This window comes from Cynocephalus volans, chromosome 10 (genome assembly GCF_027409185.1).
Source record: "Cynocephalus volans isolate mCynVol1 chromosome 10, mCynVol1.pri, whole genome shotgun sequence".
Taxonomy (NCBI): Eukaryota; Metazoa; Chordata; class Mammalia; order Dermoptera; family Cynocephalidae; genus Cynocephalus; species Cynocephalus volans.
The window spans coordinates 35986203-36001772 of NC_084469.1; the positions used below are offsets into that span (position 1 = coordinate 35986203).

The following is a 15570-nucleotide window of genomic DNA, read 5'->3' on the forward strand; positions in this document are numbered from 1 at the left end:
AAAGACAAAAAAAAAAAAAAAAAAGAAAGAAAGAAATATTGTTCCCTTCAAAAAGGTTACACTGAGGAACTATGAGCTTATTCTGATAATGCCGTCATTGCTCACAATGTTTCCAGTCTCTTTATCTGAAAACCACTTTTGGAGTTAGCATAAGGGCCATATAAATTATTCATTGTAAAGACCAGGGGAGCTGGGAAAACCCCAAATCATACATGTGTCCTAGCAGAGAAAAAAAAGCTACCAACAAAGCAGCACCAATGAGTCCTGCATCAAATGTTCCTCCTGTAACATCCCCCAAGTTTTCAGAAAAAAGCATTTTTATACCCAACTGAACAGTCTTTCATGTATATATAAAGACAGTTTCAGATAAGGTATAATTCAGAAAATGTGCACTTCCAAAACGTCTTTGATTAAAAAATGTAAAATGACATCCCAATCAATCGAGTGATAAAGCAAAATGGAGAGCTCAGTAAATACATTATGTGTTTTCACCACAATTTTAAAAACTAAAATAAATAAATAAATAAGTACAGATCAATAGCTTCCTTTTATACCCGCAGTAGCTACTACCCAAATATAATGGGGAAAAGATACCATTTACAATGGCAAGAAACACTATCAAATATGAGAAATAAATTTAGCAAGAAATGGGCAAAAGCTATATGATGAAAACTATACAATTGTACTGAAGGATATACAAGAAGGCTTTGATAAATGAAGAGGTATATCATGCTCCCAGGGAGAGAAACCTACTATGCTAAAGATGCTAATTCTCCTCCAAATTTAAATCTAAATCCCAGTAAGATTTTTTAAAAAGCAACCAAACTTGATAGGAAATTCTAATTTTATCAGGAAAGATAAATAAATGAACATAGTTTGAAAAGTTTGGGGAAAAAAAAGTAATGCAGTAGGTTTACCCTGACAGATACTAAAATACAAAAAGTGCTAATGTGTGCAGAAATGAATAGATCAATGAGAGATGACAGATAAATAAACTCAAGCATAGGTAAGACATTAGTAAACGATAAAAGTAGAATTTAGAATTGGTGAGGAGCAATGTTTAAATGTTTGTCCTCTCCGAAACTCATGTTGAAACTTAACCTGCAATATAACAGTATTAAGAGATGGGACCTTTAAGAGGTAATTGGATCAATCCATTAATGAAGTAATGGGTTAATCAGTTATCATGAGAGTGGGTTAGTTATCATGAGAGTGGGACTGTTACAAAAGCCAGTTTGGGCTGGCTGGTTAGCTCAGTCAGTTAGAGTGTGGTGTTGATAACACCAAGGTCCAGGGTTTAATCCCTGTGCTGGACAGCTGCCACACACACACACACACACACACACACACACACACACACACACACACACACACACACACACACACACACACACAATAAATAAATAAATAAGTTTTTAAAAAGCCAGCTTGGCTCTTGCCCTGGCCCCTTTCCATGTGATGCCCTGTACGACCTTGGGACTCTGCAGAGAGTCCCGACCAGCAAGAAGACCCTCACCAGATGCAGCCCCTTAACCTAGGACTTCCTGGCCTCCAGAACTGTAAGAAATAAATTTATTTGTTTTATAAATTACCCAGTCTCAGGTATTTGCTTATAGGTACAGAAAATGGACTGAGACAGGAAGCAAGATGTTTTATGCAATAAATAGCTTTAGGACAACTAGCTAAACATCTGGAAAAAGTAAAATTACATACCTCACACTAAATACTAGAATTAATTCCAGATGGGCTAATTATTTAAATGTAAAAATTGAGACACTGAAAGCTTAAAATAAATTATAAACGAATATTTATTTAATCTTGAAGTGAAAGAGGTCTTTGAAAGCATGACTCCTAAGGCAGAAACCATACAGAATAAAAGTGCTATGCCTTAATACAGTGAAATGTTCAACTTCTGCAAGTCCAAAAACTGATAGGCAAATTACAAAGTGGAAAAAAAATGCCTGCAACATATGACAGCAAAAGGGGAAGATTCTCTTAATATATAAAAGCTTTTCAAATCAGTAAAAATACAAATTCCCTCCCACCGCCTGCCAGGGTTGGGGTGTGGCAGTGTGGTCTGTGGTTAAGAGCATGTGCTCTGGAGTCAAGCTGCCTGGTTCCAAGTGAGACTCGACCACTCATTTTGTTACTTTGGGCAAGTTACCTATTCTCTTTGTGTCTCAGCTGCTTGATCTGTAACATGGGAAGATGCCGACAGCAGCACCTGCCAACAAAAGCACCTGCCTCACAGGGCTGCTGTGAGAATTAAATGAGCTAGTCCTCCCTTAAGTGCTTAGAACAGTGCCTGGCACTTGGTAAGTGCTCAGGAAACATCGGCTGTTACAATCACAGAAAAATCATCATAGGAAGCTCACAGAAGAAGGGCTATAACTGGCCTACACGTTTATGAAAGAATATTGTACTTTGTCTTTTCCACAGTGCTCTCATCCAAAGTAGGTTTCTGGTAAGTGCTCTGAGGGAATTGAAAATGTCTAGCTGGTGGGGGGTTCTCTCTCGCATTCCTTTCCTGCCTCATCCCAACCCTGGGCCCCCTGGGGCTGACTCTTGAGGTCAAGGGCCAAGTGCAATATCTGAAAATGGCCCCCTCCCAACCCCATCCCACCCTCCCTGCCCATTCGGGCTCTTCCATCGCCCCCCTCTGCCCAGACCCTGCACCCCGCCTTCCCTCCCACTCTTGTGCCCTCGCTGTCCCTACCATCTCAGCCAGCTTGTGGATGGCGGGGCACAGGGTGTTGACGGTGCTCTCGTACCAGGGGTCCATGCGGCCCAGGAACGCGGCCAGCTCTCCCAGCTTGGGCTGCCTGGATGCTACGGGCTCCTGGGGATAAGAGGGGCGGAGGCAGACCTGTCAGGCCCTCTCTCTGGCACTCTCTTCCTGGTCAGAGGGGCCCCAGGTACCATTAGCATCATTTCCAGTTCTAGCAAACTAGCTTTTTGAATGTGGTCAAATGCTTTAACCTTTTGGGGCCTCAATTTTTGCAGTACATGAAGACAAATTATTGTTCTGTTTTATAAACTCAGAAGAAGCTGGAATACCCTGTGGAGCCCAGTATTGCTATGACTTTGCTGCTCCCTGGTGAGAAGTGGCATGTTCAATAGACAGGAAAACCTGCAAGTGTGGCCACATCACCCCCAGTAGGTCAGTAGCTTCCGCTGCATGAAATGTCCTTTTATGTGACCCCAGGAAGTGTGGCGTGTGTGCGTGGTGGGAACCCCATATTTGAGGAGAAGCTCACAACTAATTCTGTTACAAAACAACATGAAAAGCAGTGATGGGCAGGCCGCCGCCATAAGAGAACCTATCTCTGGCCACATTCAGCCCCCAGAGCACCCGCCTGTGGCTTCTGAAACAGAAGACCCTGAGGTCTGTCCCAGCCCCACATTCTACAGATGGCAATTCTAGTCCTGAGCCAGCAGATGCAGGTATGTCCCTGCCCAGCACCCCTTCTCTGCCCAGACCCCTGCTCCTGACCACCCCTCCATCCCTTCCCTGCATCCCCCCGGGCCGTCCCCTGTCCTGTCACCTCAGGCGCCAGCACGGGGATGTAGTAGAGCTGCAGGCTGAGGCGCGGGGTGAGGCAGAACTTCTGGGTCTCCCGTTTCCTGGCAACAGGCAGCAACGCATAGCAGGTAAGAGCAGGGATTTTGGCTTCAAACAGACTTGGCTTGGCATCCTGACTCTGCTGTTTACTATCTCTTGACTTTGGGCAAATTAGGTCCTCTCTCCAAGCCTCTGTTTTCTCATCTATAAAATGGGTACAGTAACTTCTCTCTCGCAGGGTGGTGATGAGGATTAATGGGCTGAGAAATACAAAGCAGTCTGCACAGTGCTCTGTGACGGCCACATGCAGGGCGCACGGCCAGCGTCCTTCCCCCATCCCACCCTGGCCTCTGCCTCCTGACCATCTCTTGCCACTCCTTGATCCTTCACCAGCCCATGCCAGGCCCACCTGTGCCCCAACCAGCCTCAGTCCCCAACCACCCACCTTGGGACCCTACCTGAGCCTGTGGTAGGCCTGGGCCAGGCGCCCCAGCATCCTGTCATCCCCCAGCACCAGCACCCGGGCCGTGTGCAGCCGGGAGACACCAGGCAGCAGCTCCCCATCCCCGCTGGGCCTGCCCGTCCTCTGGTGCAGCCCCGGGGGCCCATCCCAGCTGCCAGGCATCAAGAAGTCTGGGGGCCACACACGCTTTTTGATGCCCCCTTTGCGCTGCAGCCCAGCATGCTCCCCCTCAGGGATGCTGGGAGCAGGTAGCTCATCAGCCCCTGAAGGAAGGTCCCGCTCAATGCCACTGTCAGTGGACAGCACGGACACTCGGGCCCACTCCTGGTCTGGCTGGAAGCCCTGCAGATCCAAGGCCTCCAAGTTGGCACTGAGGTGCAGCTGAGATCGCGGGCGGAGGAAAAGCACCAGTTCCTTCCCTGGGACAGGAGAACAAGGGGACTGTCAGGGCAGAGAGGGCACATGAGGCTGGCAGGGCCCACCCCAGAAAAACATGAATTTTACGTTTCTCAGATACTGTTCAGTGGAACAGAGGCCCCACGGATGCTCTGCAAAGGAACAAAGGTCCTGTGATCAGCAAAGATCACGAACCCGGCACACTCCTGCCACGTCTTGCTGAGTTCCATTAGTAAACACCTGAAAGGCTCTGAGAAGTCCTGCAGTACAGGAATCAGCATAGCAGCAGCTCTGCACTAGCTGACCCTGGACGCTTCTTTTCATGCCCACTTGCCAGCGTCCTCCCAACACCCCACTCCCTGTAGCTTCCTCTGGAACAGATACCAGACCACCAGCTCCAGGAAAGACTCCCAGGCTTTTCTAATGCACATTTATCTTATCACACATAAGGAAACTGAGGTCCAGAGAGAGATTTGAATCCACACAGGGTGACTCAGCACGAGAAAGGAAGTGCCAGGACTTGAACCCAGCCCACTGGCCCAGCATTTCCCACCACAACCTGCTTCCTCGTCTCCCTTTCTCCCTTAAGAGGAGCTGGGGGTGGGGGGGGACAGGAGGCAGGACACCAGTGTGGAGGCAAAGTGTCAAGCTGAGTGGGTCTCTCTGGAAGGCCCCCCCAACTCCAGGAACCATGACTCTTTGTGCTTGCCTCCTTCTTGGGAACATGGTTGGCATCATCATGGGCACATGGCATGTTCTAGGCACGTGAGACCAGTGGCTGATGCACCGAGCTGTTCCCACATGGGGAAAATGTGTTCTTCTGCACGTGCGGAAAGACTCAGGGAAGAATGAGCACATGCACGGACACACAGACACATACACACACGTACAGACACACAGACACACAGATAATGCACAGACACACAGACACATAGACACATGCACACATATAGACACACACACACAAAGACACACACATGTACAGACACACATACAGACATGCACAGACATACAGACACATACACACACACAGAAACAGACACACACAGACACACAGAAACATACAGACACATAAAGACACACACATGCACAGATACATGGACACACACAGACATGCACAGAGACAGACATATAAGGCCACACACCCACAGACACCACTGTTTCCAGCCTCCCACAGAGGAGGTCAAAGGCATGGACACGTACAGAGCTGCTCCTCGTCAGTCCACAGGTGGAAGGTGATGTAGGGGCTGGGCAGCGGGGTGCTCGGTGGCCGGTCTTGGAGAGGGTCACCTGCAGAGAGCAGCAGCTGTGGAGAGATTCTCCTCTGCCCTCCCACCCGGCCTGCTCCCGCCTGGGGGCCTAGAGGGGGCAGGGCCGCCCCCCAACATCTGGCCTGTGGCGTCTCCATCCACCTCTGTGCCACCAGCCCATCCAGGGCCCAGTGCTGCTGCTGTCACCTCCCTGCCCAAGGGTGCTGGCAGCTCTGTGTCCTGCAGACCTCCTAGTGCAGCCTGTAGGACCCTCAGAAACCAGCTCAGGAAGCCTTTTCCAGCTCTTCTCCCACCGTTGCTGTCCTCCCAGCCCTGTGCTGCAGCCACGCTGGTTTTCCCTCTGTTCTTTAAATGCCTTGCCTATGCCGCAGAGGAGGCAGGAAAGACCTGTTTGCTCAGGGCCACTTCCGGCCATTTGCACACGTTAGACACTCAATGGACACTTGCTCCTGTCAGTGATGCTGAAGAAGCTTCCTCAGCAGAGTGCTAAGGGCAGCAGGAACCCCAGGCACTCCAGGGGACAGACCGGGGCCAGCCCCTCTTCCTGCTCCTCCTCTAGAAGCCTTCCTGACTGCCCCCAGCGGTCCACGGTGGTCATTCCCTCCGAGCAGACCTTATTGTCGGCACATTGGGCACACCTAATGTGTGGCCTTAGCATTTGGCTCTTGCATTCCTGTTTAATTTCCACGTAGCCATGGCTCCCTCCCTAATGAGTGGAGCTGCAAGCTTCCTTAGGGGAGAGCAACCAGTGTTCACTGAGCACTTGCTACCTGCCAGGCTCTGTTATTTTCACCTGTCACCTATTGTAATCATCTCTCTGGATCCTGCCAATGACCCTGGGCAACAGGTAAGTTATTATCCTCAATTTACAGTGGAGAAGTTGGGGTATAGAGAAGTTAAGTAACTGGCCCAAGGTCACATAGTAAGTGGCAAAGCCAGGACTTGAACCCAGGCAGCCCAGCTCCAGGGTCCATGCTCTCACCCATGACACTGTGTTTAGGACTACTGTCCAGTGCTGCTCCCTATAGCCGCAGGGGCTCGACAGGGGTGCTGGCTGGTCATTAAGATGCACAGGGCAAGTGTGGGTGGGAGACAGGTGCCCCCGGATGTGGAGTGGATGATGGGGACGGCCCAGATGGTCTCGCCTGGTCCATGCAGACTTACTGCAGTGGTTAGCAAGGGGAGAAAAGCCAGACTGGCTCTAGGTTTTGTCCCACTTTCAGGAGGAGGAAGGCATCATGAGCAACCATAAAAATTTTTTAAAGCAAAACGAACAGAAAACTGAGAAGCAGCAGTCTTTAGGCAGGGACTGTCCCACATGCCTCACCCCGACTTCTGCAGCTTCCACCCAATCTGCTGCCAAGTTCAAACCCTGGGGCTGGCATGCTGACCTCTGATGGTGGTTTCCAGTCCTTAACCCCATGCCTTGTAACTATGGGTGCACAATCAGTGACTGTGTGTTCTAGGACATGCAGGCTGGTACATTCCCTGGGTACTTTGGGCTATCATGAAACAGGACACAAATCAGAACGGTCCTACAACAGCCAGGAAATACATATTCCAGGACATTTCTCTGGGCTATTTCAGATTTCCCCATCCATATGGGGCTTGCTTCCCATCAACGTGTGACATTATTTTATAAACATGCAAATAGAAAGGAAGTGTGCGAAATAAAAACCCATGACGCCAGATGTAAATGATGTTGGCCCACCTGCTATTTTAGATGCTCCATAGATGGTCTTTGGACAATCTCATCCTTTGGTTACTTCAGCAGAGAGCTGGACAGCACATTTGATTCTTGGCTCTGCCACTTACTAGCTGGATGTTCCCGGGCAACATTTTTAACCTCTTTCTAACTCACATCCTCTGTAGGATGGGGATAATAGTTTCTATCTCATAAATTTACTGTGAGGATTGATTTAATACTTGTATATGTAATATATTTAAATACATATAAAGTGCTTAGAACAGCAACCTGGGTATAGTTGGTGCTTTGTAGGTGTCGGCTGTTATCACAACCAAATTACCCACCTTCTTAGCCCCTGTCCTGCCAAGCCCCTGGGCTGCTCCTAGCAGCGGCCAGGTATCCGGCGCCTTTCGAAGCACGGACTCCAGGCAGGCTCGGCGCTGCTCTCTGGCGCCCCCTGCGGTCCGCTGTCCTACCCTGGCCCTGGGCAGAGTCCCCCATCCGGCCTCCCGCCGCTTACCTCCGCAGCGCCCCCTCGTGGCCGCCGCCGGCCCCAGCAGCGAGCAGTAAATCTCCTCCAGCCTCTCCAGGTGTCCCGCCCGGCTCGGGGTGGCCTCGCTGGCCATCTGCTCCACGGCTGCCACCACGGCGTGGAAATAGCGCTCCAGGGAGCGGCGGGGGCTGGCCTGTCGGGCAGGGGCATAAGAGCCTGGGTTCCGGCCTAGCACCCACCCACCCCAGCTTCTATGCCAAGTCTGCAGGGCAATGGCAGACCAGTGTGGCACCTCCCTTCTACCGCTGGGGGCTGGACGGGAGCTTCCTGCGAAGGCTGCAGATGGTGGCGAATCCCAGATGGGGCAGGACAAGCAGGGGACGGCTGAACCCTTGAGGGCACTCTCTCTTTTGAGTGTCTGACCCCTTTTGTAATGGCAGGACCACAGCCCTGAGTCATAGCAGCTTAGAACCTTAGCTGTCATCCAATCCAGCCTTGGTCACCCCACGGAAAGGTAACCTTTGACGGGCAGCACCTCTGCCACCCAAGAAGTCCAGCATGTGGTGCCAACCCTTAGCCAAACCTCTAACCTACTGGATCTCTTGGGTGTGTACAGGGACTGAGGCTGAGTCAGAGAGAAAAGCTAGGAAATAAGTATTGGAAACAGCCTAAATGCTCGACAACAGGAACAGGGATTGGTTAAATAACAGCATTATAAGAGAGAATGTTGTGCAACCACTAGAAGTACTTATTTTCCAAGGAAAATATTTTCATATGGCATATTTCCAATGGCACTGGAAAATAAATATATATATGCATGCCTACCTATGTAGTATATAAAACTATTTACAGAATTTGATATCTCAATTTGTTAAAAAAGGAGTGTGTGGGGGTGTTAATGTTGGAGTCTGGAAGGCAATTGAATACAAGCCTGACATCAGATAGATCTGGGTTCAAATCCTGCTCAGTCACTTTGCATCTGTGTGACCGTGAGCAGGTTATCAACTTCTCTGCGCCTTAGTATCCCTATTTGTAAGTGTAGATGATTATTGTATCTATTTCACAATGTTGTTGGGAGAATTTCAAAATGTGATGGATGTAAAGTGTTTAAACACAGTGCCTGGAACACAACAGATGTTCAATAAACAGTGACCGTTATAATTGTTATCGTCATTGTTATTAAGGAAATACACTAAAATGTTAATTGCTATTATGTCTGGGTCGAGGGGTTATGAGTGATTTTTAAATTTTCTTCTTTTGCTTTTCTGCGTTTTTCAGATTAGCCCTAGTAAACATTCATTTTTTTATTTAGGGGGCAAAGGTGATATGAAACAGGTGACAGGGAAGAAGAGAGTGAGCAGTTGTGCAGGGAGCTGGGCTGGAACCGACGAGAGGCTGGGGTGGTGCAATTACCTGCAGCTTCCTGTGCAGAGCGCCCGCCTGGCAGGCCCCCCCCAGAGCTGCCTGCAGGGCATGGGAGACCACGTGGCGCATGCAGGCCTCCGGTGTCTGCTGCACCTGGGCTGCCTCGATCTCCAGCAGCAGAGCACTGCACACGGAGGCAGATACCAGCTCAGGATCCACGAAGAGGAACACTCTGAGGGCAGAGGTGGGTGGAAGGAGGGACCAGCTAATGAAGATGATGACTGGGAGAGGGGACACTGAATGGATACCCTCAGAGCTGTGCAGCACCCCCACTCCCACCCCAAGTTAGTTAATCCTCTAAAAAGAGGAGCCTCAAATGTGAAAGTCTGTAGGTGGAAGGACAATAAGGAGTGGTGGAGACTGTGGCAAACAAGAGCATGCACAGCCCTTCTGGCGGGGCAGCTCTAGTTCACTGTCTTCACACAGGAAAGAAGGCCTAGTCCTTCGTCTAAGTAGGTTCCAATCTAAATCCTGCTTCTTCCCTCAGCATGCTGGACCAGTGACCAAGTCACCCTCTAGGAGGGACTCTAAATCCTTCCTGCCAGAATTGGAGCTCTGAACCCTGAATGAATCCCATCTTTTCTTATCACTCTTATCATCACACCAGAAAACAAGCCTGCCCCTCTCTCTCCTTCTCAATCAGCTCTGTTGTCCCCACCTCTCCAGTGCTAGTTCCTCTGGGTCCCCTTCACCTCCCTGCATCCTTCATAAACACAGCACTGCAAGCTTCATAACCAAGCTGTGCCTTTCAGTGCCAAGTCAGCAGAGGGACCTGCAGAAGAGGGATGTGTGCACCCCCAACTTCATCATCCCTCTCCCCAGCATGAACAGTGGACATGTCCTCAGTATTATCTAAAGGGCTGGGCACACCCACATGAAAGCCCTCAGATTTCATCATGTGATTGTGGCCCAAACTCCCTCCACTATGGATGTTCTGGAGCCACCTCTGGCTGCCTGGTTGGTTTGATGCTGCATCATGGCCAAGGGCAGGACAGAGATGGAACAACACAACTCCAGTGTGAGCAGGGGCCATGTTCACCCTCTGCATGTGAGCAGGGTAGCTTTAAGTCCAGTCCAAGAAGAAAGACCTATCCTGCTTGCAGTGGTCTCCAGAAAAAGATAAGGCCCACCCACCCTTGAATTGCAATGCACTCCACTGCTGGGCAAATGTCATGGATGGGATGCTCTGCTAGGGGTCTTCTCCATCCAGTCCCCTCTTGTCATCCTGCCAGTGAGCAGCCACAGTCCCCAACACCTTGAGGGGGCTGAGGGAAGCAACCTTTCTGGGGCCACTCACCTCTCCTGGTAGGGGTACAGTTCATTCATCAAGTTCTGTTCAGCAATGACCATCCTTTGGTACAGCGTCCCTGCAAACCAGACCACTTAAGCCAACTAGCCCCTGAGTCTCTGACTCCCACTCCCCACCTTCCCACAGAAGGCGCCGAGACTTTCGAGCTCCCCAGCATCCTGTAGAAAAAGGCAAGACCTTGAGCAGCACTGGAGTTGTATTGTGGGTGACCAAGATGCCCAGCAGCTTGTACCTGGGACGGCCGTCTCAGTTTTCAGTCTTATAGCGTAGTCCAAGGCGACCGTGCAGTAGGGGGTGGGCAGCGTCAGTAACCTCGTGCAGAAGGTGTAGGTTCTCTGGTAGAGCTCCTCTGTGATGCCTGTGGCCTGGGTAAGAGGGAATAGTTGGGGTGCACAGAGCCCTAGGTCATGATGGCTCCTGGGCGGTGTGGGAAAGGAGGAAGATCAGGCCAACAGCCAGACCTGGGCTCACAGCTCACTCCCAGATTCACACCTTCCAGCCTCCTCTCCCAGCACCTGTAAGACATCCCTTTAACCAACTCGCCAGGATGGAAATTCATCGCATCCTGTTAGGCCAGCAAGTCAACTCCCCTCCCAGCCCTTCTGCCCTGCCAGGGCAGCGCATTTCTCCAATCTGCAGGTTCAGCACCCTGGAGTTACTTCTTGATTCTCCTTGGCTCCTCCTTGCAGCCCACAGGCAGGAGACGCTCTCAGTGCCCCAGAGGCTGCCCTTCCTCCCCGTGCCCCTACCTTTGCCAGGGCCAAGCCCCATCCTGATCCTGGATTCTCCAGCAACCCCAGACATGCTCTTCTTGCCACCTGTCATCCTCACCACCACTCCCACCCCCTGCGACAACACACAAGTCCCGATTACTCTTCCCAAGAATGACGGCTCCCGTTGCACATACGAGCAAACTCGGACAACTCATTCTGCCACTTGAGGCTCTCCGTGCATTCTCCACGCTGCCTCGACTTTCCCTGTTGCCTCTTCAGCTTTATCTCTTTGTGTAGGAGGCAAAGGGCCCAGCTGCTGCTTAGAAGCTAGTTAGGGGCAGGCAATCCAAGAGTTTTTCTAGGCTTGCTCTGGCAGGGATTGGATGTCCACTAAGGGGAGAGGATAGTGTCTGGCCCAACCATCACCACCTCCACGACCACCTTGACCTCAGCCCCCAGCTCACCTTAGTAAGCACGTACATTAGAGTGTGCAGCAAGGGGATGATGACATGTCGGAGGTCCTCACTTTCTGCCTGGAAAACGGGAGATGACGTGATATTCATTGGGCTGGGGGCTGGGGGCCTCCCCATATCCTAGCAGGGGGCAGTTTGGGCTGGGGGTGGGCAGGAGATGCAGAGGCAGAGGGCAGCACTCCAGCACACCAAAGGGAGTGAAAAGGGCCACAGTCTGCCCTGGATAGAGGTGGGGGACACAGGTGTAGGAGCCTCTCTGTGAGGGCGAGCATGGGGAAGGGTGGCATTGACTCAGGGCTGGAGCCACAGCAAAGCGACAAGCAGGTCCCCAACTTGGAGCTTTCCTTGAGTGCAGCCTTTCCCAAATGGTTGTATGCAGGACACTGGGTGGTGCGGAGGGTAATTTTGAGAAACTTTTATAGTTACATATTTATGTTTATAGGTACCTTCTGTTTCTGACAAGAGACACGGGTTTTCTATTTATGGTCAGGTTATGGGGGTTCTTTTACAGATAGTCTCTGACTTCAGATGTTTCACTTAAAATTTTTGACTCTATGCACTCGACAGAAACTATACTTGAGCGCCCATATGACCACTCTGTTTCACACTTTCAGTACAGCACTCAATAAATTACATGAGAAAGGCAGCACTTTATTACAAAATAGGCTTTGCATTAGAGGATCTTGCCCAACTGTGGGCTAATGTGAGTGTTCTGAGCACGTGCAAGGTAGGCGAGGCTAGGCCGTGATGGTCGGTAGGTTAGTGCAGTGAATGCGTTTACGACTTAACAATATTTCAGCTCATGATGGGTTTATCAGGAGGTAAAGCCCATGTAAGTTGAGGAGCATCTATATGTTTATTCGAGTGAAACAGTGGGAGTCGATGAAAAGAAAACGTTGCTAACGTAGAAGTACAGGAGGGAGAAGAACATGGTAAGAATCGTGCAGGTGGCCCACAAGTGACCAAAGTTTGAGAGGCACAGTGCGAGGGGGACTGAGCCCCCCAACTGGCCCCTCTCTTCCTCTCACCCCGTCTGCCTCCGCAGTGCCCAGAACCCACCTTCTCCAGTTCTCTGAGCAGAATGCGGACCAGTGCTGGACTCTTCCTGGGATCCCGCTCGACTTTCTTGTGCAGGGACCATCTCCACATGCCTGAGCCAGGAGAAAGTGGAGCCCAGCATGACCGGGAAGGGCAGAGGGCTCTTAGAGGAGACCGCTCTGAGCAGGACTCTGAGCTCTGGGGACCCAGCACATGTGGGGGGATTCTGATCTACAGCTTTTTGTGGGTATTGAGCTCCCAGGACAGAATCCAGGAGAGGTGGGACACCAGTGGGGATAGGTGTGTGTGTGTGTGGATCATAGAACAGCAGTGTTTGCAGGTTGTGGACATCTTGCGGGCCTAGAGTGCCGAGGGGAATTTTGTTTGGAAGTGGAGCTAGTGAAGGTGGTTAAGACAGTGGGCAGCACATTCCCAATATGCTCTGCCGCAGTTGCTGGGTTGAACCAAGGAGGAGAGAAGCCATCTCAGTCCTTCCGGCTCCACATATTTCCATCAGGAAAGGGTCTGGGCTGGAAGCCCCTTACCCCTGTGAGCTCCAGGCTGGGGCCCTATCCTGAATGTGTGGGCAGAGCTGGCTGGGGTAGGGTAGGGAAGTCAGCGGGAGCGGCCACCGCCTGCCTGCTGGCTCTCACCTTGGTGGTTCTGCAGGGCCGGGGCCTGGGCACTGAGCTCCCGAAGCACAGCCTGCACGCTCCTCTGGAGGTCCAGCTCCACATCTGGGGGCCGGGGAGGGGTTGTCTTTGAGGCCAGGAGCTTTGGAGCTCAGCCTACCTGGCCTCACCCTTACCTCACTGACTCGCCCCCAACCCCTCAATTGCCCCTGTCTTCATCCCCTTCTATCAGCCTCAAGAGATGCCCTTAAGTAATTAACTCAGAACTGACAGCCAACACACTGGCAAGGGCTGGAATTCAGCATTTTCATCAGTATTTCTGAGTTCTTTGTAAAAACCAGCATTTCCCAAAGTGCAGTGTATATACCACTGTTGGTACTTGAGACAACTTTAGGTGATATACAAATGATTTTAATATTTGAATAGTTATATACTTATATTAATGCATATTAGTAAATATATGTATAACTAATTCCTCAATCTATGCATAAAGCTAAAATTTAAAGTCAGTTTAAAGAAATATATCAGAAAATAACAAAACAGGTGCTACAAAGACACTCTACTTGACCAAAACTTACTCAGGCTCCCCTAAGCCCTCTTCTCGACTAGGCCTCAACCTTTGCCCTTGTCTTGTCTTCAACTTTCCTAACCTAGTTTTAGCAAGAATCTTGCCAAGTCAGTTTAAAAGAATCACCCACCCATGATATCTGATCAAGTTCTTCACTCACCACTTGTGATGTATAAGAACTTGACCAGCCTCTAGCAAGAATCCTGTTAGGTCAGTTTAGCAAGAATCCCCCTACCCTTGAGGACTCCTCTTAGGAATTTTCCATCCACTGACCCCCTCATTGGCTATACATCCCCAGCTGTCTCTTCCTTATTTGGAGTGAGCACTCTCTCTATCTCTCATAAACTCTTTCTTACCATTTTAACAAGTGTCAGAATAATTTTCTCTTTAGCAGTTGTACATTGACATGCAAAACATGAAGGAGGTACAGAAATAAGCAACTGGCATTTGGAAAGTGTGGTAGCCATGAGAATGCACCCCTCTGGCCTACCACTGCAGGGAGTTTAATTGACCAAGGTCCCCAGCTGCTGTGCTTTGAAATCCATCACATTGTGCTGGGCCACACTTACCAGCCAATACAGAGTGCAGCAGGGATTCTAAAGCAGGCCTTTCCCCAAGAGCCATCTTCTCTGATGGCTAAATTTGGCTCAACCAACCGCCCTGCTGAGCCTTTCCTTGATTGCCCTCTGTCTAAGACATTTCCACTCAACCCTTCTTCCCTTTCTCCTTCATTCGGAGTCAGATTTGCTTCAGGGTCTGACAGCTTGTTCTCTCAGCTCTTTCTACATTTCTCTCACACAGAAGTTTCCGCACATCAATCCCTGAACGTCTAATCCTGCCTTGGTGTCTGCTTCTTGGAGGATCTGGACTAAGACAGGAAGTATGGGAAATACTCCCCACACAATAAATTCCTTTTTGCAATTATCTCCAATGAAGAGTTTGTCTTTACAGGAAAGTGTGTATTCTCTAGTCACCAGACACACAAACCACATGCTTCAGGGGTTCCCCTTTTCACTTGGCTATCAGGAAACGTATAGCCAAATTGGGGCCCAGCCTCAAAAATCAACTCATCTCAAGTGATAGGGATCTCTCTTCTGGGCTCCTCTTTTGTGCTCCTGCTTTATGTTCTATTTAATGTATTTCTTAATTGCCTCAGATTCCTCTGGAGGTAGGTAGGATGGAGATTACAGATTTAAAAATCAGCAGGTTGAAGTCCAAGTGTTAAAATTTCTTAGGCTGGACCTTGAGAAAATTATATTAAGTGAAACAAGTCAGGCACAGAAAGAGAAATACCACATGTTCTCACTTATTGGTGGGAGCTAAAAATTAATATATAAATTCACACACACACACACACACACACACACACACACACACACACACACACAAACCGGGGGGGGGGGGAAGAAGATATAACAACCATAATTATTTGAAGTTGATACGACAAGCAAACAGAAAGGACATTTGGTGATGGGGAGCAATAATCAGCCACAATGTATATCGACAAAATAAAATTAAAAAAAAAAAAAAATTTCTTAGG

General features: G+C 49.8%; 1 protein-coding gene across 1 annotated transcript in view; it reads right to left on the minus strand.

Annotated features, from left to right (window-relative positions):
• PIK3R6 (phosphoinositide-3-kinase regulatory subunit 6) overlaps positions 1-13562 on the minus strand; it is a 34982-nt gene extending 21420 nt beyond the window's left edge. The window contains exons 1-11 of the mRNA XM_063113010.1: positions 13484-13562; positions 12852-12943; positions 11784-11852; positions 10839-10971; positions 10595-10664; positions 9286-9469; positions 7900-8065; positions 5625-5711; positions 4021-4444; positions 3546-3624; positions 2717-2839 (exon numbers count right to left, since the gene is read on the minus strand). Of these exons, the coding sequence (XP_062969080.1) occupies positions 2717-2839; positions 3546-3624; positions 4021-4444; positions 5625-5711; positions 7900-8065; positions 9286-9469; positions 10595-10664; positions 10839-10971; positions 11784-11852; positions 12852-12941 (1425 nt within the window). The 5' untranslated portion in view covers positions 12942-12943; positions 13484-13562. The remainder of the gene's footprint in view (positions 1-2716; positions 2840-3545; positions 3625-4020; positions 4445-5624; positions 5712-7899; positions 8066-9285; positions 9470-10594; positions 10665-10838; positions 10972-11783; positions 11853-12851; positions 12944-13483) is intronic.
• Positions 13563-15570: the final 2008 nt, after the last annotated feature.